Genomic DNA, 27,833 nt, shown 5'->3' on the forward strand with positions numbered 1-27,833 from the left:
ATTTGGTAACATAAATCTGATAACACCGACAATGATATGCAGATGGCACTTCAATCGGTTAACATAGTTTAATTTTGGGCGGTAAATTCGCATTATCTGCCGCTTGTACATTTTTAAGTTTCGCGAATTAGCATTACTTAATTTCACTAATCAAAGCACTCTTGTCACAGCTGCACTATCACTCAAAATAACTGTTTCGATCAATTACTTTATTATAAGTTGGTTGTCATATTGATATTAGACATTTTTTTTAAAACAACGCTTAGGCATCGCATCGTACTACATTGACAGTAAACAAGTTTTTTCTTCAGTTTTGCAAAGAATAACGAAATTGAGCACCAGGAATATGATTTTTAAGATTTCATTACAATCGGAGTTTATAATATGTTTGATAATAATGTTTGATGAATAAAGATCTTAGAATACACAATCGGGTGCCTCGAGTCACAGAGCAGTAGCCAGCCTTGAACCACTAATCCATAAATCATAGAAAAAAATAACAACGGCCCTTAAATGTGCCGTTTCGAACAAAAGACGTAAGAAACACTGTAACACAAAGAAAAAACCTGTTTTAATCCACCTAGTGGTGCAATGATGCCTTTCTCATGTATATAATATTGTGGTATTCTATTCAAAATTTTTCTCTTCGATTTTTGAAAGAAACCAAGAGATTGTTTGTGCATAACATACAGAATAAAAACAGTGCTTTGATTGCGTAGATCATCCTTAAGAAAACGAAGTGGATTCACTATTATATGCACTTCCGGCACCGGAACCCGAGAACCGGTATAATCAAAGTTGGTTCGTACGGCCACCAACTAACATGACATACAAACTCTACTAGTACGCACTCTAAATTACGATTTAAATGTTTGTTGCATTCGAAAATATGCAGTAATTTTTGGTAGGACCATAAGACCTTTCAATTGACCCTAAGATTGGGAATAACCAGTCCAGTTTATAATTTTTTTACGGTTTTTGTTCCGCCGGTTTAAGTGAAGGTGTACAATATTGAACACACTTTACCCTATAACTCCGGAACCGGAAGTCGGATCCGGATGAAATTCAGGAATTCCGTATGGGACCACGAGATCTTTCATTTGAATCCAAGTTTGTGGAAATCGGTCAAACTATCGCTGAGAAAAGTGAGTGAGATCCATTTTAGTGTATATGACCACTATTTCCGGTACTTCCGGAACCGGACACCGGAAACCAGGATAGCCGGAATCGGTTTGTTTAGCTGCCTACTGATCATGACTATCGATTTGTGTTGTTTTGAGACCAGTTTAGAAATTTTTTTACGTGTTTTGTTTCGCCGGTTTAAGTGACGGTGTACAATATTGAACACACTTTACCCTATAACTCCGGAACCGGAAGTCGGATCCGTATAAAGGTCAGAAATTCCGTATGGGACCACGAGACCTTTCATTTGAATCTACGTTTGTCAAAATCGGTTCAGCCATCTCCGAGAAAACCTAGTGAGATTGTTTGACACATACACACACATACATACACACACACACACACACACACAGACATTGCTCAGCTCGATGAACTGAGTCGAATGGTATATGACACTTGGCCCTCCGGGCCAATTTTCACTAGTCGGTTTTTCAAGTGATTGCATAACCTTTCTATATGAGAAAGGCAAAAAAACGTCGAATGAATGTATTGCGTCAAGTGTAGAAACCAATTTCGTTTCAAATATATATATATATATATATATATATATATATATATATATATATATATATATATATATATATATATATATATATATATATATATATATATATATATATATATATATATATATATATATATATATATTTCATTCTTACTTGCATGACATAATGCATCATAATTTACGATAATACTCCTATAATAGATATAAAGTTGTAAGCAAATATCATTTTAATAATTTTTATCTTAACAAGAAATAATATTGTTCAGATTTAACGATTGAAACATTTATAAATTTAATTATGATAGTTGTGACCCAAGGCATTCGCCATTAAGGGTGCCTTTGGCTATATATCAACAAATTGTTATGTATAAATCACAAAAACAAATTTTTAACAAAATATTCACAATTTTTTCCACAGGAATTTTTAAATACCTTTCATTAACACTTAACAAAATGGCCCAAGGCTGTCAACTATCCCCTACAATCACTCCAACGTTTTTCTCGCTTCTCAATGACGTGCTCGAAGAAGGATTTGTCTTTTGCCTTGAAATAGGCTTCACATTCAGCACTTGCGTCTTTATTTCAGTTGAGTTTCTCGACGGTGAGCCAGCGATTTTTCTGAGCCAGTGACATTTTTTAGCGAATCGCCAGTAGTCACTGGAAGTCAGATCTGTTTTTAATTTAACCATCGTTGTCATCTACTTTTGAATCGGTACATTTCCTTGATGGAACATTGTTTTATGAAATCGTTTCCCTTGATTTTGCATTCAAACAATCTAACACCGCTATGTAGTATGTTATATTCATTGATTTACCTTTCTCAAGATAGTTGATGAAGAACATACAATGTTCATCCCAAAATACTCTAGTCATCTAGTCTTCCCAGCTGACTGTTGTGACTCTATACGCTCCGGTTCACTAGCTGCAGTCAACTCATATTATGTACTTATTGATTTCGGAGTAAAGTGATGGATCCATATTGCATCCATTGTAACATATCCACATAAAAAATTTGATTCATTACTTTTAAACATGACCAAACCTTGCTCTGAATCATCAACACATTGTTGTTTTATGATCGACTGTGAGCAAATGCGGCATCTACATTGAAAAGAGCCTTCTCAGGGTTAAATGCTGATAATTCTAAACACAGGGCCGCCGTGAGAAAATTCGGGCCCGGGGGGGCTGCAATATTACGGGCCCTTAAACATGAGAATTAAAAGATATTCTGAACATGAGAATATCATAGAATCAAAAGATTTTCAAATATAATATTTAAACGAAATAATTCGCAAGCCAAACTTGTTTCAATTTTTGATATTTTATTTTGTAATGAAGAATGAAAAAAAACCTGTTTCAATTCACCTAGTGGTGTAATGATGCCTTTTTCATATCTCACATATTCTCATATATAAATGTGTGTTATTCTTCAAAATAATTTTCTTTGATTCTAAAAAACAAAAAGGTTTGTCCATAAACTATTATAACCTACAGAGTGAAACAGTACTCAAGTTGGTTAGGCCATCTCTGAGGAAACGAAAAGAGGTACTTCCAAAACCGGAATCTGGGAACCGGTATAATCGAAGTTGGTTCGAGAAAAGTGACTGGGATCCATTTTTGAGTCTATGGCTACAATCTTCGGTCATTCATCAAAAACCCAAGAACAAACAAGAAAGCCAAATTAATGTTTGGCCGTCTACTGAAAATGACTACCGATTGGGATAATTTTGAGGCAAGTTTAGAAATTATTTTACTTTTTATTTCCGGTGCTTCCGGAACCAGAAACCGAGATCCAGCATAGCCGGAATCGGGTTGTTTGTTTGTCTATTGACAATGGCCACCGATTGGAATAGTTTCGAGGCATGCTAGGAATTTTTTTTATGTTTATTTTTGGCGCTTCAAGTGACGGTATCCGTTTTTTAACACACTTCACCATATAATTCCGGAAGTTGGATCCGGATGAAATTTAGCAGTTTTGTAAGAGACTATGATACCTTTCATTTGAATCTAAGTTTGTTGAATTCGGTCACGCCATCTCTTAGAAAAGTGAGAAAGTAAGTTAGAATATGATTTTTTCACCAATTACCCTGTAACTCCGGAACCGGAAGTCGGATAAAAAAAAAATTCAGGAACTTTGTATAGGACAATTGTACCTTTCATCTGAATCTACGTTTGTAAGAATCGGTTCAGCCGTCTCTGAGAAAAGTGCACTTATTTTAATTTTTTTTGCACATATCACATAAAATCTAAGTTCAGCCATCTCCGAGAAAAGTGAAAAAATGTTTCATACATACATACACACACACATACAGACATTTTTCGTACTCGACGAACTGAGTCGAATGGTTGGCGGTTTAAACAGTGATTGCATAACTTTTCTATATGAAAAAGGCAAAACAATTTGGAATCTTCGAAGATCCGGGCCCCCTGAAAAAGTTAGGGCCCAGGGGGATTCCTCTCTTTCCTTCTCCCCTCTCGGTGGCCCTGTGTAAACACACTGCCTTTTGATATCTTAACGGCCTAAGCTATTCACACAATTTCATTTTTCGATCAGATATAACCTATTTTGATGTTTTCTGGAGTAACCACCTCAATTGGAAGACCAGAACGTTCACCATCACCGGTGTCTGTAAGACCATGTTTAAATTCCGTAAACTAATAACAAATAGGTTTTTTTTTAAATGGAACATTGTCCGGATATTATTTTTGAAGCCAATGCTGAGCTTATACAGTATTGCTTTCATCAGGAGGCAATGATAAATTAACATAGGAAATTGTTCTGAATCTAATGTTTTGAAAATGACAAAAGTAACTTCACTTAAATGGTTGTCACCTTTCTCTAACTAATCGAAATGTCATGAAGTTTCACACATAGTCTGTTGAAAGTTTGTACCTTATAAACGTCATATGGATTTGGCATTGATGGCGCCATGACTTTTTGAGTGATATGTTAAACACACGAAACTGCTTTTAAAATTGGAAACAAAAGTAATAAAAAATAACAAAATTTTGAAAATAGTTATCATGATTTTGTGGTAATACTAACAAATAGGTGCAAATTGAATAAAATATTTACAAATTTTTCTATTGTTCATCTGAAAAACATAGATTTAAATGTAGCAACCCAGCACGCTATACGAAATTGAACAAAGTACGTTGCGAACGGAGCAGAGCCGCACGTGCCGACGCGTACCAATTTTGCATCGTCATTCTGAATGACGATTTGAATGGAGGGATGAGTTGGCATCACTGGGAGTTCGATGCGGAGTCCCGGTGATACTCCCAAAAAAGTATAATTTCAATGAGTTGTTTGATACGAATAGTTAAAAATTTGGTTGAAACAATTATTTTTAGTGATAGTGCAGATGTGGCAAGTATGTGTTCAATAGTGAGAGTGCTATTCATTGAATAATGTTGATCCGCGAATCTAAACATGCTCAAGCGGCGGGAACTGAGAATTTACCTCCCAAAAATTCAACGATGTTTACCTGTTAACCGATCGAAGCGCCGTCTGCATGTCATAGTCGGTGTTCAGAGTGAAGGTCTAGGGTTTGTTCTGCAAAGGACCCATTCGCGATTGTTTATTTATTTTATTTTTTCAGTGGTCGTGTTTCATCTTACGTTGTTGACGGTGAGATCGTTCCTTGGAGATATTTTATATTTTGCTTACTTATTATATTTCCCTCTAGAAACAACGAGTATCGGACTAACATTCCTTCCTTTCCCTCAGTAGCACAGCCTTTGGTCGTAGCCAGCGTCGTCAGGCCCGTACCCAGGATTTCGTTTCGGGAGGGGCCCAAAGATAAAAAAAATTATGTTACTGAAGATTGTTTATGTACCCAATTTTCGGAGTGCCTTTTACGGGTGTTTTTAACAGACACTTTAAACTTTTCCACTGGAACTGTTATTGTATTACATTTCTTTACGTTAACTGTCTTGTTATTTCTGTAACAAATGTTTGAGATCTTTTAAATAATTATATATCGTTTTTGATTTCGGGAGGGGCCAGGGCTCCTCGGGCCCCCCCTCTGAGTACGTGACTGAGCGTCGTTATTGATCATTTAATGAAAAATTAGGAGTGAGTGGGTATGTAAAGTGAAAACAATTGGCTTCTCCCAAGCTTAATTTTCTTGGTTCATTGTACATTTCCACTCATTCGGTCAATCAAGAAGTGCAACTACGGGTGATCTACTTCAGCTCAGCTCAGCTCAGCTTCAACTGAGTCATTTTGAATGACGATTTGAATGTTTTGATACTCATCGCCTCAAAGTTTTGGAATCGGAAGTCGGATCTGGATGAAATAGAACAGTAAAATTTCCAAGAAAATTTAGTGCTCATTTTTTCATAAATTTGCACATATTTCCTTGTAGTTCCGAAACCGGAAGTCGGATCCAAATGAAATTCAGGATAATTTTATGAGGCAATAAGACATTTAACTTTAATCTAAGTTTGAGAAAATCGATTCAGCAATCTCTGAGAAACGTGTGTGACTATTTTTTTGGGGTATATCACCGTGTAATTTCGGAACTAGAAGTCGGATCGGGATACAATTTAATTGAAGTCTATAGGACCATAAGACCTTTCATTTGAATCTGAGTTTGTGAAAATCGGTTCAGCCGTCTCTTAGAAAATTGAGTGATATTATTTGCCACATACACACATACATTTTGTGATTTCGACGAACTGAATCGAATTGTATATGACACTAGGTTGTAAAGTCGGTTTTCACAGCGATTGTATAGCTTTTCTATATGATAAAGGCAAAAAGGCAAAATGACAGATTATTTTCATAGATACTAATTAGCCATTTAGCACTTTTCCGACCAAATTTTACTGAGTTTATTATTTCTATGTTCATCTATTTAGCCCAGGTTTCAACCGTTTACTTCGATCGACCCTTGATTTTATTAAACTGATCAATGAGGGAATATATTTGATACCAAATTTCTACTGCATTGAACGTTGAATTAATAAATACCTTTATGTTTCGATGATACTAAAACTAGCAAAAATGGTTAACTAATTATATCTTATTTTTTCCAGATTCGAGAAGTTCCAGATGCCGCCGCAGCACGGGTACGATCACATGGGAGGTACCGGCGACGGGCCCACCTACGTTCCGGCAGACGACGGGGACGGTGATTCGCCGGTGTCGTTCGAGGAAATCGAGCGGCCACCTTTGCGTCACATTGACAAGTACGTCCGGGCGGAGTGTCCCTGTATGAAGACGACCCGTTTCACGGTTGCTCTGATGACCTGCATGGGGTTCATCATTTCCTTCGGCATGCGGTGTAACATGGGCATGGCCAAGCTGCAGTTTGAGAACGGGGTGAGTTTCATGACAATGTGACTCGATGGTATGCCAGCGTTAATGAACGTGATTTTTGGTTGGACACGTGTTTCATTTGGGGAGAGAGAAGGAAGAAGGACAGTTATTAGTACAAGGGTTCAAAAGGGCATCCGGTCAAACAGGCGTTATCTTTCGGCTGCCAGACTTATTGGAACGCAGGGTTGTGGTGTGACATCCAAGCGGAATTTCCATTTGGGACGAAGTCGGTTCGTGAAAGCAAAATATTTTGTGTATTATCATCGAAAAACTCGATTATCATCGGACTGGAAAAAGCTAAATATTCCATTTCCTTTTGTTCATCGATAAGTCTCCCCCCACTAATTCATCACGGCGATGTCTATCGTTTTGCTGTCGATTGCGAAAAGACTAATGAACATATGAAAATGATGATAATGAGGCAACCGTGCACAATGGGAAAATCCCTGATCGAAAACCGATGATGGGATACGTTTCCCTCACGGTCGCAGAAAAATGAAATTTTATGAAGCAGTCGAACATAATGGAAGCATTTATTCTGAGTAATACGGGGACAAAAGATGATAATTTTTTATTCACGCTGCTGCCCGGGAAGTCGATCCGTTTCCTTTATCTGTATTCTTTTTTTTTTGGGGACGCCGCGCACGACCAACGCAGAGCAGAACATTTCGGTGACGGAGGAAATCGGGTGAAGTTCTAAAGAAGCGAATGACACAATCGGCTGGCAAAAGTTCCGTTCTAACGGCGCCGCGACATCCTGGCGTCGTACTATTTTCGGATAGCTTTCGACGCGGTAGCGGCGGAATGGGGAAAATGGATTTTGAGTGCTGAATCGAGCTGAACGACGAACCGAGGGTGTCCTGTTTGGGGTTGCTTCGATCAAGTGAGATATACTTCCGGTCGTTTCCGGAGCAGTGTTATGAAAGGAAATGGATGTACTCTGCAGCTTTGCTGGTTTAATGTGGATGATTTTTCTTTCGCTAACTTTGTCGAACGACGTATCGAAAACTAATGCACTCATATCGCTTCTACTTAATCGATACAGAAACCACATGAATTTTTGTTGATAGAAATCTATCACTATTGTGATGGACATCACGTAACTGTTTTAAAATTTATTGTTGTTTATGTTGAAGTGAAGGAAAAAATGATTGCAGTCAATTTGTTTCCAACGCTTATATTTGCTAATTAACTAACAATCCAACTAACTGACCAACACATTTCCAAGTGTGCTACAATTTCTGTTTTCGATAGTAGAATACCCAAGTATCAAAAATTGTGTGATAAGAAAAGCACCCTTTGAAACAAGTTTCTAATATCATATCTAATCACATATCAATTTCACAGAAGTAATATTTGTTAAGTGAAAATTCTGGACATTCAGAAACAAGAACTGAATTAAAGAACAAAATTCGGAACCTGTGATTGACTCCGAATTCAATTGAAAAATTCAAGTTATAATCCAGATCAAGAGCTCAGTTCATAAATTCAGTTCTAGAACGCTGTTACTGAACATTTTTAGAATACAGGTGCTAGAACAAAATTCTAAACTTGAATTCCGAATCTGAGTTAAGGAACTGAATTCCGAATCTGAATTAAGCAACTGAATTCAGTTCCGAAGTCTAGTTCCTGAACCGAAGGTTCGAATTCATTTCCAGCATGCAGGTTCTGAATTCAGGAAATGAATTCTGAAACTGAATTTAGAATCAAATTCTGAAACTTAATCCGGAATTAACTTACGATTCAGGAAACAGTTCAAAAACTCTAGTTTCACGTTCAGATCTCCAGATCTAGATCTAGAAATGATATATTGATGTTTTCACCAGATTTCCCAAACTAGAATTCTGAATTCGTGTTTTTAACTTAGATTAAAACATTAAATTCAGTTCCAATATCATATCAAGAAACAAGTTCCGAAACTATATTAGAATTAGAATTCAGTAACAGAGTCTTATTTTAACTTTTGAGTTTGTAATCTGGAGTTAAATTCTGGAAGTAAATTGTTGATCTTGAATTGTTTAGAATTCAGCTGGACCAGAATACAGGTTCTGAACCCAGTTCCAAAATTCAGTTTTGGAATTCAATTCCAGAATCCCATTGAAATGAGGCTCTACATCACGCAGAAGGTCTGTTTTTGTTACAGAAAAAGATATGTTTGTCGGGTTCGGATGCCATTTTTATTCATTTTTAACGGGTACGGGTCGGGTTAAAAAATTTGTTCTGGTTTCTGTTTTTTCGGGTTTCAGAAATTTTTACGGGTGTGTGTGTCACTTTTCTCGGAGATGGCTGTACCGATTTTCACAAACTCAGATTCAAATGAAAGGTCTTAAGCTACGATCAGACTTGCCAGTTTATCTGTCACAGTTGTATTTGGTCTGGCAATGTGATCACACTATTTACAGTTAAATGACTGCAACAGTCAAGTTTGACTGCCGACAGTCAATACTTTGACAGTTGTTATGTTTGACTGTGACATACTTTTTGAGCATGTCTGTATTGTGATTACATTGATCAGACAAATAAAACTGGTTACAGACTTAAATATATGGAGTGGGCAGATTATTACAGTTTTTCTGCACACAGTGATCACATTGGAAGAAAGTTTTCACGGAATATTGCATTATGATAAAATATCGATCTGGTCTCACAAACGGAAGTTCGTGGCGTTGCTGTTTGGAAGCAATTAAAGAAGGAATGTAAAATAGGTATAGAAATCGCTCAAACCTTAGAAAAATTTTCCGAGTCCCGGAGACGCAAGGTGGATTGGTGATTGTTTTAGAAAATTTCAAATATTGAACTTTTCCACAGTTTTAAAAAGTATGAAATATGAAGAGCTTCGACGTATTTAAAAATCATTTATTAACCAAATATGAAGTGAGCGTGTTTTTGTTAAAATGAAACGTTTATTTTGAATGAGAAAAAAAATATAGTCGAAATAGTGACCATCTTTCTGGCAATTTGTGGATACCCCGAGAATCAGATGGATGCAAAGTAGTATTCGTAATAGTATTCGGAAAAAAATGAATACGACGGTGAGGGTGAAGCTCCCAGTCAAGTGCTTTTATTGTATCCTTCCTGAACTTTAAAACTGATTTTGATTTGACTCTGCAGTATTTTTCTTCAAATGCAAACATAATTCCTATGCTTTCCCCAAATCATCTCTTTCTAATACAATTCGACAATTTTTATTTGATGAAAATATACGATGTTGTTTGTTCTATGACTATGATGTATATTTGATATGTTTAGCAGATGTCATAACAACAACAAAAATTGAGATTCTTTCACATCATATGTTCATTATCTACACGTTTGTGTCTTAACGCTCACATCATACGGGTATATCTGCTATTACTAAAAAAATCCAGAGTGGCACCAAGATCTAAAGCGTGAAAAAATATGTTTCGCAATTGTTAAGTATTTGTCACACAACAAATACATTTTCAAAAATTCAATCAATTCAATTATCGAACTAATGAACGAACGTTAAGCTTTTGGAAATTCGGTAAATATTTACAAAATCTAGAAAAAAATTTCAAATAAGTACATTTTCTGTTACCGTTCAGCATTTTTTAATTTGGAGTAGTAAATACTTTTTTCATTAATTCATTATTTAATTTTTCATAATTATTTCATCCAAGTACAAAGCAAAACGTTCCAGTACTATGCTTCTGGAGATCCATTGCACTTTATCGTGAAGGGGGAGCTCGAAAAATTCAGTAGTAATTTCTATTAAGAGTTCTACGAAATATGCGATAAGCTTTATTATTTCGACCGGAAATGACGACATTGACAACGCGGTTCGGTGAGAAGTGAGTACATGTGGTGGAGAGATAGAAGTGGGGTTTAATACTCGTTAATCGATTTCGATCGATTTTGAATAATTTATAAAATATACAATATTTATGTATAGAACTAAAGAGCCGCAGCGTCATATCCAAAGAGCCAGTTCGGTTTTACATCTCATCCAAGTCAGTCGATAAAACAAAACCGCTTACGTTCGGGACAGAAGAAACCAAGTACAGTATTGTGTAGTGAACAATAGAACGAAATGAGTGAACCAAACGAACAAAAGCTACCGCCGACACGAAAGAATACAATTGTTGTTGACTTCAGGCAGTGCAAAATTCGACCTTCGATACGAGAACTTGAAGGTTTGCTCAAGGAGCAAATGCATCTTGACATTAAACGTGTGCATTTACTTCAATGCAATAAGACAAATAATGATGTTTACATCCAGTTTTATAAAGAGTTGGATGCAATTCAATTCGCAAAAGACAATAACAATGATAGTGCACATTGTTATGGAGCACGAGAACATTAAGTACAACATTCCAGTATATATGGATGCTAGTGCTATAGAAGTGCGTGTGCATGATCTTCACTCAAGCGTCACCGATTCTTATATTCCCAAAACTATGTCCCAATACGGAGAGATTCTCTCTATCGAAAAAGAAAAGTGGAAGAATTTTTTCCCCGGTATTCTAAATGGCGTACGTTTATTACGCAAACCCCAAGCAACCCCATTACACCTGTGATAGCCGCCAACAACAGTGAAGCATCCCCTTCAACGAAACCATCCAACGTATTCCCTATAGAACAAAGTACACCAGCTGCAATTAACAGCTTACCATCTAACCAACCAGCAACTGCAACCAATATACAACAATGTGCATCTACAGCAAGTAGCAACGAAAAGAAGATGGAAATCGACAACAATACCATCGATGCGGCAATGGATGACGAGACGAACCACGAACGCAGTGCCCCTCAATCCTCACAGGAGGGAAATGGAAGCTCCTCTCCCCCTAGAAAAAGGGTGACAACGAGATCCAACTCAAAAAAAATTATTTAAAAAATCGACTCAATCGGCCACGTAAAGCTTGTACAGAATTGGCCTGAATAAAAAATATCTTTTAAATAAAATATCCAAAGAGCCTTGGACTATCCTGATTCCCGGCTTCCTGTTCCTGAAATAGTGGTCATATACTCAAAAATCGAACTCAATCACTTTTCGTAGAGGTTGCTTGACCGATATTCACAAATTTAGGTTCAAATAAAAGGCCAAAATTCCTGAGAACTTTGTGCGGATGAAAGTGTTTAAAATTTCGTTTTTGCCATTTCTAAAATTATAAGTATTTAAAATTTAAACCATCGTTTAAAGTACGATGGCCGAATCATTTAAAATCTAATAAAATTTACTAAGATAAATACATGGTCATTCGAACCGACTGCATTTACACCAGTTGCAGAAGTACCTGCAATAGCAAAACTGTTTCATTTTGTTGGTTGTGCTAATTGATTTTTTTTGTTTTCTTTCAAGAAGCAATAAAAATTATTTCGAAGAATACCACATATATTAGAATGTGAGAATATGAGTAATTCGAGAAAGCCATCAATACACCACTAGGTGGATTAAAACAGGTTTTAATGTGGAACACATTTTTTGTTTTCTATATAGGCGTACAAACTAGAAACTCAAGACAAATACACGTAGAAATGTGGTCAGGTTTTGAACAATTACAGCTCAGTCAATTTTATATAAATTTTTAATAAAAATTTAATTGGAAATATTTCTACGTATTGATTTGAATGTTCATAGGCATGTATTTTTAATTGTGTATCATTGAAATGTTGATTAATAGCTAGCAGAGTCCTATTTTGTCAGCAAAAAATCTCCAGCGTTCCGGATTTCCCTGCCATAGACGACCATTGCCATTGAAGGAGTGAGCGATATATCAAAGGGAAAGCAACGCTCTGATTGGTCAATCGATGCAAAAGAAAAACTGTTGGAAGCACGCGAATTTATAAATAGAAGCAAAATTATAGCTAACGTTTCAGTCCAATGAGTAGCATGCTAGGGGTAGGTTGTTGCTAGACAGCAAGACAAAAAGTGCCATAAAACGATTTGAAGCTTTAATTGGTATGCTCTGATCTTGTGTCATGCAAGTTCGGATGAAATTCCATGTTATGTCGTTTCGCTTGAGAAATTGACAACTACCCCAGGGTAAATTTGGAGTGCATTAGAATAATTTAAAATTTATATAAGATGAACTCGATTGATAATAAGAAACTCGCTTCAACCGAAATCGCAGAATGGTAGTAATGGTAGAGAAACGCTATAAAAATAACTGCTTGCATAAAAAACTTGAACACAAGTTTGGCGAAAAAAAGCTAAATATCGATATCCGTATCGCAAGCTTAAATATTGATATCCGTATCGTGTACAAACATATAATTGCATACATTTGGGCTATTGGTTTAATTTTGTCGGCTACAAAACAAATACAAATCACGACAAATAAAGTCTATATTCTGGGTTCGCGTGTTCGCTTTTGGTTCCTAATAAAGTTCAATCTAAGCAGACTCTCATGCATTTGCGAATTCAAAAGTGTGACGATTGATTGAACTGTTTGATTGTAGATCATTAGAAATTTTGGTTGCCTTGTTCCACATCAATGGCTCGAACAACCCTATGGGACTGATACTTGTAGTTTTTATCAAGAAACAAAATAGATTCAAGGTACACAAAAATGTAATTGCTTCGTTCCAATAACAGATAATAAGATTGCTGCGAAATTATTTCCAACAAACACAGAAATGAGCTCTCATATTATACAGGGTCCGCCATGTAACTTTTTTTTTAAACATGCAATAAAACTCAAACAGTTCATCCGATTCCAAAATTTATTTTTTCATATTAAAGTACAATTCTTCCGGTTAATTGTGGAATATAATTTCATTCAAATGGCTGCCTCGGCTGGCCTTGCAGTACGCTATACGGTCGGTCCAGTTTTTCAGAACATTTTCGATTGTATGCAGCTTTATTTCAGCTATGGCTGCACGAATGTTGTGCTTCAAGGCTTGAATTGTCTCTGGCTTGTCTACATAACACTTATCTTTGACAGCCCCCCAAAGATAATAGTCTAACGGCGTCAAATCACAGCTCCGAGGTGGCCAAACGACATTTTTTCTAATGTGTAGAAACCAGATAGTAGTAAAAAACTACAAGGATCAGCCCCATGGGGTTGTTCGAGCCATTGATGTGGAACAAGGCAACCAAAATTTCTAATGATCTACAATCAAACAGTTCAATCAATCGTCACACTTTTGAATTCGCAAATGCATGAGAGTCTGCTTAGATTGAACTTTATTAGGAACCAAAAGCGAACACGCGAACCCAGAATATAGACTTTATTTGTCGTGATTTGTATTTGTTTTGTAGCCGACAAAATTAAACCAATAGCCCAAATGTTATGCAATTATATGTTTGTACACGATACGGATATAAATATTTAAGCTTGCGATACGGATATCGATATTTAAGCTTTTTTTCGCCAAACTTGTGTTCAAGTTTTTTATGCAAGCAGTTATTTTTATAGCGTTTCTCTACCATTACTACCATTCTGCGATTTCGGTTGAAGCGAGTTTCTTATTATCAATCGAGTTCATCTTATATAAATTTTAAATTATTCTAATGCACTCCAAATTTACCCTGGGGTAGTTGTCAATTTCTCAAGCGAAACGACATAACATGGAATTTCATCCGAACTTGCATGACACAAGATCAGAGCATACCAATTAAAGCTTCAAATCGTTTTATGGCACTTTTTGTCTTGCTGTCTAGCAACAACCTACCCCTAGCATGCTACTCATTGGACTGAAACGTTAGCTATAATTTTGCTTCTATTTATAAATTCGCGTGCTTCCAACAGTTTTTCTTTTGCATCGATTGACCAATCAGAGCGTTGCTTTCCCTTTGATATATCGCTCACTCCTTCAATGGCAATGGTCGTCTATGGCAGGGAAATCCGGTACGCTGGAGATTTTTTGCTGACAAAATAGGACTCTGCTAGCTATTAATCAACATTTCAATGATACACAATTAAAAATACATGCCTATGAACATTCAAATCAATACGTAGAAATATTTCCAATTAAATGGTGACATACTATTAAAAATTTATATAAAATTGACTGAGCTGTAATTGTTCAAAACCTGACCACATTTCTACGTGTATTTGTCTTGAGTTTCTAGTTTGTACGCCTATATAGAAAACAAAAAATGTGTTCCACATTAAAACCTGTTTTAATCCACCTAGTGGTGTATTGATGGCTTTCTCGAATTACTCATATTCTCACATTCTAATATATGTGGTATTCTTCGAAATAATTTTTATTGCTTCTTGAAAGAAAACAAAAAAAATCAATTAGCACAACCAACAAAATGAAACAGTTTTGCTATTGCAGGTACTTCTGCAACTGGTGTAAATGCAGTCGGTTCGAATGACCATGTATTTATCTTAGTAAATTTTATTAGATTTTAAATGATTCGGCCATCGTACTTTAAACGATGGTTTAAATTTTAAATACTTATAATTTTAGAAATGGCAAAAACGAAATTTTAAACACTTTCATCCGCGCAAAGTTCTCAGGAATTTTGGCCTTTTATTTGAACCTAAATTTGTGAATATCGGTCAAGCAACCTCTACGAAAAGTGATTGAGTTCGATTTTTGAGTATATGACCACTATTTCAGGAACAGGAAGCCGGGAATCAGGATAGTCCAAGGCTCTTTGGATATTTTATTTAAAAGATATATTTTATTCAGGCCAATTGTGTACAAGCTTTACGTGGCCGATTGAGTCGATTTTTTAAATATTTTTTTTTTGAGTTGGATCTCGTTGTCACCCTTTTTCTAGGGGGAGAGGAGCTTCCATTTCCCTCCTGTGAGGATTGAGGGGCACTGCGTTCGTGGTTCGTCTCGTCATCCATTGCCGCATCGATGGTATTGTTGTCGATTTCCATCTTCTTTTCGTTGCTACTTGCTGTAGATGCACCTTGTTGTATATTGGTTGCAGTTGCTGGTTGGTTAGATGGTAAGCTGTTAATTGCAGCTGGTGTACTTTGTTCTATAGGGAATACGTTGGATGGTTTCGTTGAAGGGGATGCTTCACTGTTGTTGGGGGCTATCACAGGTGTAATGGGGTTGCTTGGGGTTTGCGTAATAAACGTACGCCATTTAGAATACCGGGGAAAAAATTCTTCCACTTTTCTTTTTCGATAGAGAGAATCTCTCCGTATTGGGACATAGTTTTGAGAATATAAGAATCGGTGACGCTTGAGTGAAGATCATGCACACGCACTTCTATAGCACTAGCATCCATATATACTGGAATGTTGTACTTAATGTTCTCGTGCTCCATAACAATGTGCACTATCATTGTTATTGTCTTTTGCGAATTGAATTGCATCCAACTCTTTATAAAACTGGATGTAAACAACATTATTTGTCTTATTGCATTGAAGTAAATGCACACGTTTAATGTCAAGATGCATTTGCTCCTTGAGCAAACCTTCAAGTTCTCGTATCGAAGGTCGAATTTTGCACTGCCTGAAGTCAACAACAATTGTATTCTTTCGTGTCGGCGGTAGCTTTTGTTCGTTTGGTTCACTCATTTCGTTCTATTGTTCACTACACAATACTGTACTTGGTTTCTTCCGTCCCGAACGTAAGCGGTTTTATTATATCGACTGACTATGATGAGATGTGAAAGCGAACTGAAATCAGAAGACAGTGTATACTTTTGTATAAAGTTCGGTTGATTACCTATAACATCTTCTTGTGTAAAAATTAATGTGATCTTAAACACATATGCCCTTTTCAAAAATTAGTCTTGCGTGAAAAAAATCTCTAGACTACACGGATAAAAATCTATTGCCGACACCATAATATTTTAATCACGAAATCATGAACCATGTCTTCTCATGAAATTTCATGAGCAAAATGATTGATATCATGAAAATTTTCCTGGAAGATGTGTCATTGTTCATGATATTAATCATTTTGCTCATGAAATCATGACTTTTTATTCATGATAGATATAATTCATGATTTCATGATTTTTAACCATGGTTCCGGCAATGGATTTCTATCCGTGCTGTGCAAAATATTTTATTTTCAATAGCGATCACCAACTATCACGTACGATTATCGAAATTCGGCAATTTGGAAAACGTACGTCATTTTTATTCATATTCACGTCATCCAGTTACGCCTCAGACATTACTTAGCCGTCTTTGGTGGTGGATTTTACAGAAAATATTACAATTCCGATTGAAAAATAATTTGAGCCTGGTTTTATTCACATACAAGGTAATAATCCAGCAGATAATTAGAAGCATATGACTGTCTGGAGACACAGGCCAATAAAATCCAAAGTTTTGCTTCGATTAACTTTAAAATTTGACAAAAATTCCAGAAATGTTTAAATAAGAAGAAAAACTACGAAGAAAAAATGTTTTTTTTTACCCGTCCCTTAATTGTGATACAAAATATGTATACTGGACCATAACGAAAGACAGAAAATAATTCACTTACGGCAGATACCGGAGTATAATTTGTCAAATATTGGATAGAACAATTTTCTCGATCTATCAGATTATGATTGATGGAAAGTTGTTTAGTGAATATTTTCTTATCAGCCAACTAGTGTAATTTAATTGGCTATACTCTTGAGCCTCATTTATTAATTTATATTCTATTCTGCTGATTTTACAATCATTTTTTTTTTTTTTTTTTTATTCAATAATATAATTATTTTTAAGGCACACTGCTTTAGCTCTAAGGTGCCAAGGACTTTTTCTAATTTTATTAACGACTAACTTAAAACTAGGATAGTATGATTGGATAATGTTGTATTGGGGTCGCAGTGGTCGACTTTGGCAGATCCAACCTTCAGCTGGCGATCGGCACCGGCCGGTGGGTGGAATATATCATGAGTCTTCCAGATGACGTTGGCCGCATCCCTCGGTCTGTGTGGGTCCGCGGGAAACACCCCCAGGCTACGAATACCCGGCGGGTGGCCCGCATGACTAGAGCGACCTTCCGTGGGCGATGATGGTGATGTAAATATAACGAAAAAATATAGAGAAGTAAATATTGCGGAAAACGAAGTAAAATGGGGATATGGGAACGAAATGACTAAGAACGACAGAGATCTAATTAGTTGACATCGAGATGGAGAAGAGACGGGGAGGTTGGGAAGCGAAAAGGTTAGTGACAGCAAAAAGATCTTGTTAGTTCCGATGAAGATGGTGGACAGATGAGGAATCGGGATAATCGGCGGAAGTTAGTGTCGAGCCTGCAGGTGAAAATAATTCTTAGCCACAGTTGAAATAACGTCGATAAATAGGAGGAACTTTCTAAGCAAGATGTAACAGATTACACTTGTATATTAATGTGTTTGAGGAACTGGTATATCAGAAGCATATATGAACTATCCCGACTCGCCAACACATCCCGAACCGGAACCTCAGTCGGTCTACCTCGGGCCCTGAGGGATTCCAATAGCTCCGATCTGGCGTCGCGATACTCTACGCACGACCACACGACATGCTCGATGTCCTGATAACCGTCGCCACAGGTGCAGAGCCCGTTCTCCACGATCCCGATACGCCGGAGATGTGCGTTGAATGTATAGTGATTTGACATGAGTCGTGACATAACGCAAATGAAATCACGACTCACGTTCATCCCCTTGAACCAAGGTTTCGTCGATACCTTAGGGATAATGGAGTGTAGCCATCGTCCCAGTTCGTCATTGCTCCATGAAGTTTGCCAACTTTCGAGAGTTTTCTGACGAGAGATACTGAAAAATTCATTGAAGCAGATTGGTCTTTCATAAATATCACCTTCTAATGCGCCCACTTTAGCCAATGAGTCTGCCTTTTCATTGCCCGGAATGGAACAATGCGAAGGGACCCAGACTAACGATATTGAATAAGACCGTTCAGATAAAGTTCGCAAGTGTTCCCGTATTTTCCCCAGGAAATATGGGGGATACTTTCCTGGCTTCATTGCCCGGAGAGCTTCTATTGAACTTAGACTGTCCGTGACAATGACGTAATGGTCTTTGGGCAATGTTTCAATGATCTCGAGGGTGTACTGAATAGCAGCTAATTCTGCGACGTAAACTGAAGCCGGATCACTGAGTTTGTAAGAAGCGGTGATGTTTTGATTGAAGATGCCGAAGCCTGTGGACCTGTCGATGTTTGATCCATCAGTGTAAAACACCTTTTCACAGTTGACTGTTCTAAATTTATTATAAAATATATTAGGGGCCACTCGAGGGCGTACGTGTTCCGGAATTCCACGAATCTCTTCTCTCATGGATGTGTCGAAAAACACAGTAGAATCAGAAGTATCCAAGAAATGAGCACGGTTGGGAGCAAACGAAGAAGGATTAATATTCTGAGCCATGTAATCAAAATACAAAGACATAAAACGGGTTTGAGAATTAACCTTTCGAAGTTTTCAATCACCAGAGGATTCAAAATGTCGCATCGAATGAGCAAACGATATGAGAGATCCCAGAACCGGTTTTTCAACGGTAAGACGCCCGTCAACACTTCAAGACTCATCGTATGAGTTGATTGCATGCAACCCAAGGCAATACGCAAACAACGATACTGAATTCTTTCCAGCTTAATGAAATGGGTGTTCGCGGCGGATCGGAAGCAGAAACATCCATATTCCATAACGGACAATATCGTTGTTTGGTACAATCTGATCAGGTCTCCTGGGTGGGCACCCCACCAAGTTCCGGTTATTGTACGAAGAAAATTGATTCTCTGCTGGCATTTTTGTTTCAGATACCTAATGTGACATCCCCAGGTGCCTTTGGAGTCGAACCAGACCCCGAGATATTTGAATGTGAAGACCTGAGCTATGTTTTCACCCCCTAGTTGAAGCTGTAGTTGTGCTGGTTCTCGCTTCCTTGAAAATACAACCAGCTCAGTTTTCTCCGTAGAGAACTCGATACCCATTTGAAGAGCCCATGTGGATAAGTTGGCAAGAGTATCTTGTAACGGCCCTTGCAGATCGCCAGCTTTGGGTCCTATAATGGACACAACGCTGTCGTCGGCAAGTTGTCTTAGCGTGCAAGATGTGTTGATACATTTATCGATGTCGTTTACGTAAAAATTGTATAAAAGGGGGCTTAAGCATGAGCCCTGAGGAAGACCCATGTAACTGAATCGTATTGTCGACAAATCACCATGCGCGAAATACATGTATTTTTCGGACAATAGATTGTACAAAAAGTTATTCAAAATTGGTGAAAGACCATGCTGATGCAACTTCTCAGATAGGATATTTATAGAAACTGAGTCAAAAGCCCCCTTGATGTCTAGGAAAACTGACGCCATTTGTTCCTTACGAGCAAATGCCATTTGAATTTCGGTTGAGAGCAACGCAAGACAATCGTTCGTTCCTTTGCCCCTGCGGAAACCAAATTGTGTATCTGAAAGTAAGCCATTAGTCTCGACCCAATTGTCTAGACGAAACAGAATCATTTTTTCGAACAATTTCCGGATACAGGAAAGCATAGCAATCGGCCGATACGAATTGTGATCGGAGGCTGGTTTTCCTGGTTTTTGAATGGATATCACTTTCACTTGTCTCCAGTCATGTGGAACAATGTTGTCCTCAAGGAACTTATTGAATAAACTCAGCAAGCGCCTTTTGGCGGGGTCAGGCAGATTTTTCAACAAATTGAATTTTATTCTGTCTAATCCCGGGGCTTTATTGTTACATGACAAGAGCGCAAGTGAGAGCTCTACCATCGAAAACGGTGTTTCGTTTGTATTTGGTGTCGCGGCGCGGGTGATCTTCTGTTCCGGAACAGAGTCTGGACATACTTTTTTAGCGAAATCGAATATCCAGCGGTTAGAATATTCCTCGCTTTCATTCGTTGTGTTATGATTGCGCATTCGTCGGGCTGTGTTCCAAAGAGTGCTCATAGATGTTTCTTTTGTTAGGCCGTCTACGAACTGACGCCAGTAACCGCGTTTCTTAGCTCTAATCAAGTTCTTAATTTTAACGTCTAACGCCGCGTAATTCCGGTAATTATCAGGTGTTCCATTTTTTCTGAATATTTTATACGCGGAGGCTCTCTCCGCGTTTAAATTTGTGCACTCTTTGTCCCACCACGGGTTGGGAGGACGGATGTTAGTTTTTGCGCCGGGTACACGTTTCGTCTGAGCTTGAGTCGCGGTGTCGAGAATCAAGCCAGCCAAAAACGTGTACTCTTCCTCCGGAGGAAGTTGTTGTGTTCTTTCAAGTTTCTCAGATATCGCGGTCGCATAGCTATTCCAATCAATATTTCGTGTGAGGTCATAGGAAACATTGATTGTCTTCGATGGTTTTGAGCCGCTGGTGATTGATATTACGATCGGTAGATGATCGCTACCGTGGGGATCAGGAATTACCTCCCACGTGCAATCCAACCGTAGCGATGTCGAGCAAAGTGATAAATCCAGCGCACTTGGTCTTGCTGGTGGTGCAGGAATCCGTGTCATTTCTCCCGTATTCAAGATTGTCATATTGAAGTTGTCGCAGATATCATGGATCATAGCTGATCTGTTATCGTCGTGAAGACAGCCCCATCCCGTACCGTGTGAGTTAAAGTCTCCTAAAACCAACGTCGGTGCGGGAAGGAGCTCAATGATATCACTGAGCCACCGATGCCCAACCGAGGCTCTTGGGGGAATATAGATTGAAGCAATGCAAAGATCCTTGCCTTTGATTGTAACATGACATGCGACAGTTTCAATACCTGATATCGAGGGGAGGTTAATTCGATAAAAAGAATAGCACTTTTTGATCCCCAAAAGTACTCCTCCGTAGGGATCATCTCGATCCAGGCGAATAATGTTAAAATCGTGGAAGTTTAAGGATATTTCAGAAGTTAGCCAAGTTTCGCACAATGCAAATGCGTCACATTTCAGATTATTTACTAGAAATTTAAGGGAATCTATTTTTGGGATAATACTTCTGCAATTCCACTGTAAAACAGTGATTAGATCCGTGACCTCGATGGATGATTTAGCCATCGAAGGATACAATCGCTGAGAGAAGGGGCCAATTTGCAGTCAACTGCTTTAAATATGTTTTTACTGTTGGCATGAAAGCAATTAAAATGCTTTTAAGAGGGTCAGAAATATTAAAAGTTGTAAAAATCCAGTCCACAACATCAGAGAACTTGATAAGTCCAGCACCTAGTTGGTTCTCTGATAGATTTTCAGGGACGTTTGGGGATTTTGTTGTCCCGGGAAGTGGTGGGAATTCCATCTCGGAACTGAGTTTTCCGAGACCAGGAGCCTTTTGCTTCGGTGGTTTGTCCCGATTCCCGTTAGCTGTAACTTTTCGAAGCCCTTCGGAAGACACCTTCGAGCCCTTACTAGGTAGCTTATGAGAGGATTTATTCATTCTTTTCCTACAGCTATGAGGGACCGCCGATGATGGACCTTCCAAAGGGTCGTCAGAATCGCTCTCGTCAGTTGACAAGCAGGCATATGGGTTCGTTGTCAGTTTAGGAGGGGTGGCACTCTTAAGCATCTCGGCAAAGGAACGCTTGGAGTGTTCCTTCAGGGAACGCTTCATCCGATCTCCTCGCAGCTTATACGCAGGACATGCCATTAGGTCATGCGGACCCTCCTTGCAGTAGAGACACTTTTCAGCATCCTTACCGCAAGAGCCATCCGCATGAGCCTCCCCACAGTTAGCACACCGGGGCTTATTGCAGCAATGAGAAGCTGTATGCCCCAATTGTTTGCAATTGGTACAATTCATTACTCGAGGTACAAAAAGACGAACAGGCAGACGAACCCGGTCCAAGAGGATGTAGTTGGGCAAAGCAGAGCCGGCGAAGGTCACACGATAAGAGTCAGATTGGGGATAAGACTTTGTTCCATCACCGGCGATCGATACTGAAAGCAATCGCTTGCAGTCCAGTATCTTGACGTTCTTAAGTGAGGGGTCCTTAAAACAGCCCTCTCCGTACTTAAGAACGTCCTCGCAAGTCAAACTCGAATCGGTGACCACACCGTCGATTTCTACTTCGCGAGCTGGCACGTAGACGCGGTACTCCCGCGTAAAATGGTCATTTTGAACGAGCTCATTTGCCTGCTTTGAGCTGGTGAACAGAACCCTGAGCTTATCTGGTCGTATTTTATCAATACTTTTTATAGTATTGTATCGCGAGGACAGATCCCGCGATATTTTCAAAACATTCAATTTTTTTTCTTTAGCCTTGGTCCGGAAATAAACCGAGTAAGGCCCGGCCGAGAGTGCAAGCCCATCGGGATAACTCTTTATGCGAGACTTATTGCTGCCAACAGAAGTCTCCATCTGATCATCGAGAACGGAGGGGTCGGGAGTCAAATTTGACATGTCGCGGAGCTACCTCCGCGCAGAAATAAATGATTCGAAGGGGGGGGGGGGTAATGAACGGTCGAATGAAGAAGAAAAAAAAATATACAAAATAATAGTACTTAACTTTTAATCCAACGGGGGCCACCAAGGCCAAGCCCTCGTCGATCGGCGTATCGCCGCTTCGAGGGTGTGCAAAAAACCTCCGAGAGGAAAAAGCACACTCACTTATAATCCGCACAGTATAATCACAATGGCCACTGAAATCTGGCCTTGATCGATCAAACAATCACCGGCTAACGGTACTGTTTCGATCGTCCGCTCACAACAATGCACTGCTTCAGTGTATAATGTACAAAAAACCTCTCACAGAAAAAAGCACTATTGTCTATTACACAATAGCGATATAATCTAGTTTTGATCGTCCGGTCACGTTATCACACACGGCACTGGTTTTTTTCGCAGTAAACACAAAGCACGTCCGTTCGCTCGGAAGGTTGAAACGGCAATGATTTTACAATCATTGGTTCATAGTACCACAAAACTATGTAATGAACTAGATAAATAACGAGTTTCCACGGGTATTCGGGAACACAAAACTCTGATTTGCGTTCACTCACCTAATAACGTATTCCCTCTATTCGGTTTCCGCAGGAGGTCAAGTACAACTGGACCGTTGCCATGGAGAGTGCCGTCGATTCGTCCTTTTTCTGGGGCTATCTGGTGACTCAGGTCCCAGGTGGTTTCCTAGCGTCCATGTTCCCGGCAAATCGTATCTTCGGTACCGCGATTGCCTGCTCGTGCTTCCTCAATCTGCTAGTGCCAGGTGCGATGATGCTCCATCCGACGGTGGTAATCCTGGTGCGTGTACTACAGGGACTGGTTGAGGTAAGCGGATTTTCCGACTGTTTTGTAAAGAGGATTTGTGTGATTATGTTTTTCAACTCAAACATTTGACAGGGTGTAACGTATCCCGCTTGCCATGGTATCTGGCGATTTTGGGCTCCCCCAATGGAGCGGTCCCGGCTGGCAACCATGGCCTTCAGCGGTTCGTATGCCGGTGTCGTGATAGGGATGCCCATGTCTGGTATCCTAACCGGGTGGATCAGTTGGCATGCACCCTTCTATTTCTACGGTTTGATGGGACTGGTGTGGTACTGCTTCTGGCTTTGGTTGTCGTTCGAGAAACCGCGCCAGCATCCGACAATCACGTTGAAAGAATTGAAATACATCGAAAAATCCCTGGGCGAATCGGTCCAGCTACCAATGCCGACAATCGCCACAACGCCTTGGCGGGCAATGGCCACCAGTTTGCCTGTGTACGCCATTATTGTGGCCAACTTTTGCCGCTCGTGGAACTTCTATCTACTCGTACTCTATCAAAGTGCATATCTTAAGCATTCGTTTAAATTTAGAATCGAAGAGGTTGGTTCGACAGTGACATTTGCAGGAACAGTTGAAATAATAGGAGATATTTTTGTTTTCGATTCGCAGACTGGCATTTTAGGAGCACTTCCCCATTTACTCATGACAATTATCGTACCATTCGGTGGAATGCTTGCCGATTTCCTGCGCAAATCCGGATTAATGACCACGACCAACGTCAGGAAGCTGTTCAATTGCGGAGGATTCGGATTGGAGGGATTATTCTTTTTAGTCGTAGCGCATGCAACGAGTCCCGTAAGTTGGAAGAAAACGAAACGAAAACGTTTAAAATATTGACATGATGCAATTTTTCAGATGGGAGCAGTAACCGCACTCACAATTGGTGTTGCCTGCAGTGGATTTGCCATTTCGGGCTACAACGTAAACCATCTGGACATTGCACCGCGCTATGCTAGTATTTTGATGGGCATGTCTAATGGCATCGGAACCATCGCCGGTCTAATCTGCCCCATAGCGATAGATCACTTGACGAGAGGACAGGTAAATGCAATTCTAGTATGTTTCAATCACCGTGAAAAAAAATTAACTCAATTCCGCTCCAGTCGGCTCACGGTTGTCAAATTTCATCGCCTGAAAACACCACCACAAAGTGAATGGACCTAACGTCGCTTTCGCCCTACTGCGATGCATCCCATTTCAGATAAATTAAATTTGTTATGATGTTTTCCGCTTGATGACTTTTAACAATAAATCACAAGAGCTCGAAAATGCGAAACTCCTCCCCCATGGCGGGACTAAACGGTTCATAAATAGAAAATCACAGACTTTGCAATAAAACGGCAGTCGACAGCGAGCCTCGTTTCCGGTTTCTCGCTTTCCCAACCACGTGCCCAGCCTCGAGCACGGTTTGTGACAATAACGGAAAACAGCTAGCGGCTTTTCCGGGAGCTACGAAATGGAAACCCTATAGGTGTACTTACTTTTGCAGGCCCTCAGTCTACAGCGGTGTACGGTTCTCTTCCTTTCAGACCGTTCTTTTCACTTCCGCAAACAGGGAGAAAATATTTGCACATACTAACTGTGCTGCTTTACGTTGATGCGTTGTTCCGTGATGCCAGTTTTTTGCGAATGCTGTGCTGTGCCAGAGCAATTCCATTTTTAATCGAAGGTCGATTTATATATATAGTTTTTGATTTGACTCAATTTTTGCAGAAGCGTTCTTCATGACCAAAACGAACGTTTCCATCAACAGTTCACCACTTTAGCTCTAGCCATACTTTTGGAAATGGCTTAAGAAAACATGCATTGTAAGTTTTAAGAAAAATAATCCTCAAAAACAGTTGGTCTAATTCAGAGAACCGGGAACCTTTTAACTAAAGATCGTAACTAACACAATATCTAGGTTTTGAAAAGCCACACACAATTTCCTCTTGCCGTAGCCTTATATCACTCAAAACCGCTTATGGCTCGTGAGCCGCAGGTTCCCGAGCCCTGGTCTAATCGGTTTTGTGTCTTCCGCAATGTAGAAAAGGCATTAAGTTAAAAAAAACTGTTTAAGTCCTGTGGGGTTATGATTGATTTATCATATAACTCTTGTTTTCATTAATATTATAAAGGGATTCTTTATAACAATTTTTCTTTGAACATTGAAAAAGAACACAAATGTTTATTTGTACGTTTGTACTAGCAAAAACTTTGAATTTTCAACAGTTTTTACGCAAATTAATAGGAATTTTTTGCGGTTTGAAAGGTTAACCACATCTCACCATGTTGTTCCGGAGCCGGAAGTGAGATCTGAACAAAAGTCAACAGAAATCCATTTTTATAGAAGTTAATCCTTTTATTTGAGTCTAAGATTGTGAAAATCGACTCAGCTGAGAAAGCGAGTTATGAGTTTTCAAACACTATTTCCAGTTCGTGCTGGCATCTCATCAGACACAGTCGACAATTGCTTACGGTCGAGACGATAGAAACAAAGACAATACAGTGTAGTGAACAATAGAGTGTGCGAAATGGGCAAATACGATTTAACAAAGCCTGAAACTTGGCCTACAAGGCCAAATTCAATTTGTATTGATTTCAAGCGCTGCAAAGTTAGGCCAGCAGCAACCGAAATTGAAATCTTGCTTAAGGAACGAATGCATCTAAACGTTACTGATGTAAGTGAGATTCAATTCAACAAGGCGTCTAACTGTGTTCAAACGTGAAAAAGATGCAATTGCATTTGCTTCGGTTAATGACGGTGTGCACAGTGTTGATCATGATAATGTTAAATAAAAAATCCCTGTGTACATGGTGGACAATGCCATAGAAGTACGCGTGCATGACCTTCCCCCGCAGACCAGCGAGGGGTATGTTCGGGAATGTATGTCGCAGTACGGTGAAGTTCTTTCCATCGAAAGGGAAGTAGTACGTATGCAACTACGTACAGCAATTCCATCTTACATCATTTGTGATCAAGACGGGATACATCCGTGTAAAACGCTGATTACGTATGAAAATCAACTGGTTACATGTCAGTTTTGTGAACAACCTGCACACTACGGCAAACCTTGCACTGAAACTGCAAAAAGGACATCTTTGAACAAAAATAAGGACAACCGCCCAACAACGGAAACTAGTGAGCGCAGTACTCCTGTTGTACCATCAAACCCACCAACAACTGCAATTAATGCACAACAAGGCGCGTCTACAGCAACTAACAACCAACCCAAGCCTGCGAATTACAAGGAAAACGAAGAAAAAACGGAAACCAACAACGATACCACCGATGCGGCAATGGAGGACGAGACGAGCCACGAACAAAGTGCCCCTCACTCATCGCAAGATAAAAATGGAAGCTCCTCTCCCCCTAGAAAAAGGGTGACAACGAGATCCAACGGTAAAAAAATTATTTTATCTAATAAAAACATGGCTCATTCGGCCACGTAAAGCTTGTACGCAAATTGGCCTGAATAAAAATTTTTTTTACAAAAAAAAAAAAAACACTATTTCCGCTATTATCCAGAGCTAGGAACCAGTATAGCTGAAATATGTCTAACTTCAGGATTATACGGCTGTTTGAATGTATTTTGCTTAATTTTGTTGTGTGTGTGTATAAAGACACGCACCCAGAAAATGAAATCTTTGTACTTAATTAATACCTGTGATTTCAGAACCGGAAGCCGCATCTGGATGAAATTCGGTAGGGTTATATAGAATCTTAAAATCTTTCAATTTTAC

At 39.0% G+C, this 27,833-nt stretch overlaps 1 protein-coding gene across 1 annotated transcript in view; it reads left to right on the forward strand.

The window, feature by feature from the left end:
• LOC131427287 (vesicular glutamate transporter 1) overlaps positions 1 to 27,833 on the forward strand; it is a 175,264-nt gene that overhangs the window by 132,009 nt on the left and 15,422 nt on the right. The window contains exons 3-7 of the mRNA XM_058590333.1: positions 6,731 to 7,016; positions 23,880 to 24,113; positions 24,186 to 24,650; positions 24,720 to 24,905; positions 24,966 to 25,151. Of these exons, the coding sequence (XP_058446316.1) occupies positions 6,731 to 7,016; positions 23,880 to 24,113; positions 24,186 to 24,650; positions 24,720 to 24,905; positions 24,966 to 25,151 (1,357 nt within the window). The remainder of the gene's footprint in view (positions 1 to 6,730; positions 7,017 to 23,879; positions 24,114 to 24,185; positions 24,651 to 24,719; positions 24,906 to 24,965; positions 25,152 to 27,833) is intronic.

Source organism: Malaya genurostris, chromosome 2 (genome assembly GCF_030247185.1).
Source record: "Malaya genurostris strain Urasoe2022 chromosome 2, Malgen_1.1, whole genome shotgun sequence".
Lineage (NCBI taxonomy): Eukaryota > Metazoa > Arthropoda > Insecta > Diptera > Culicidae > Malaya > Malaya genurostris.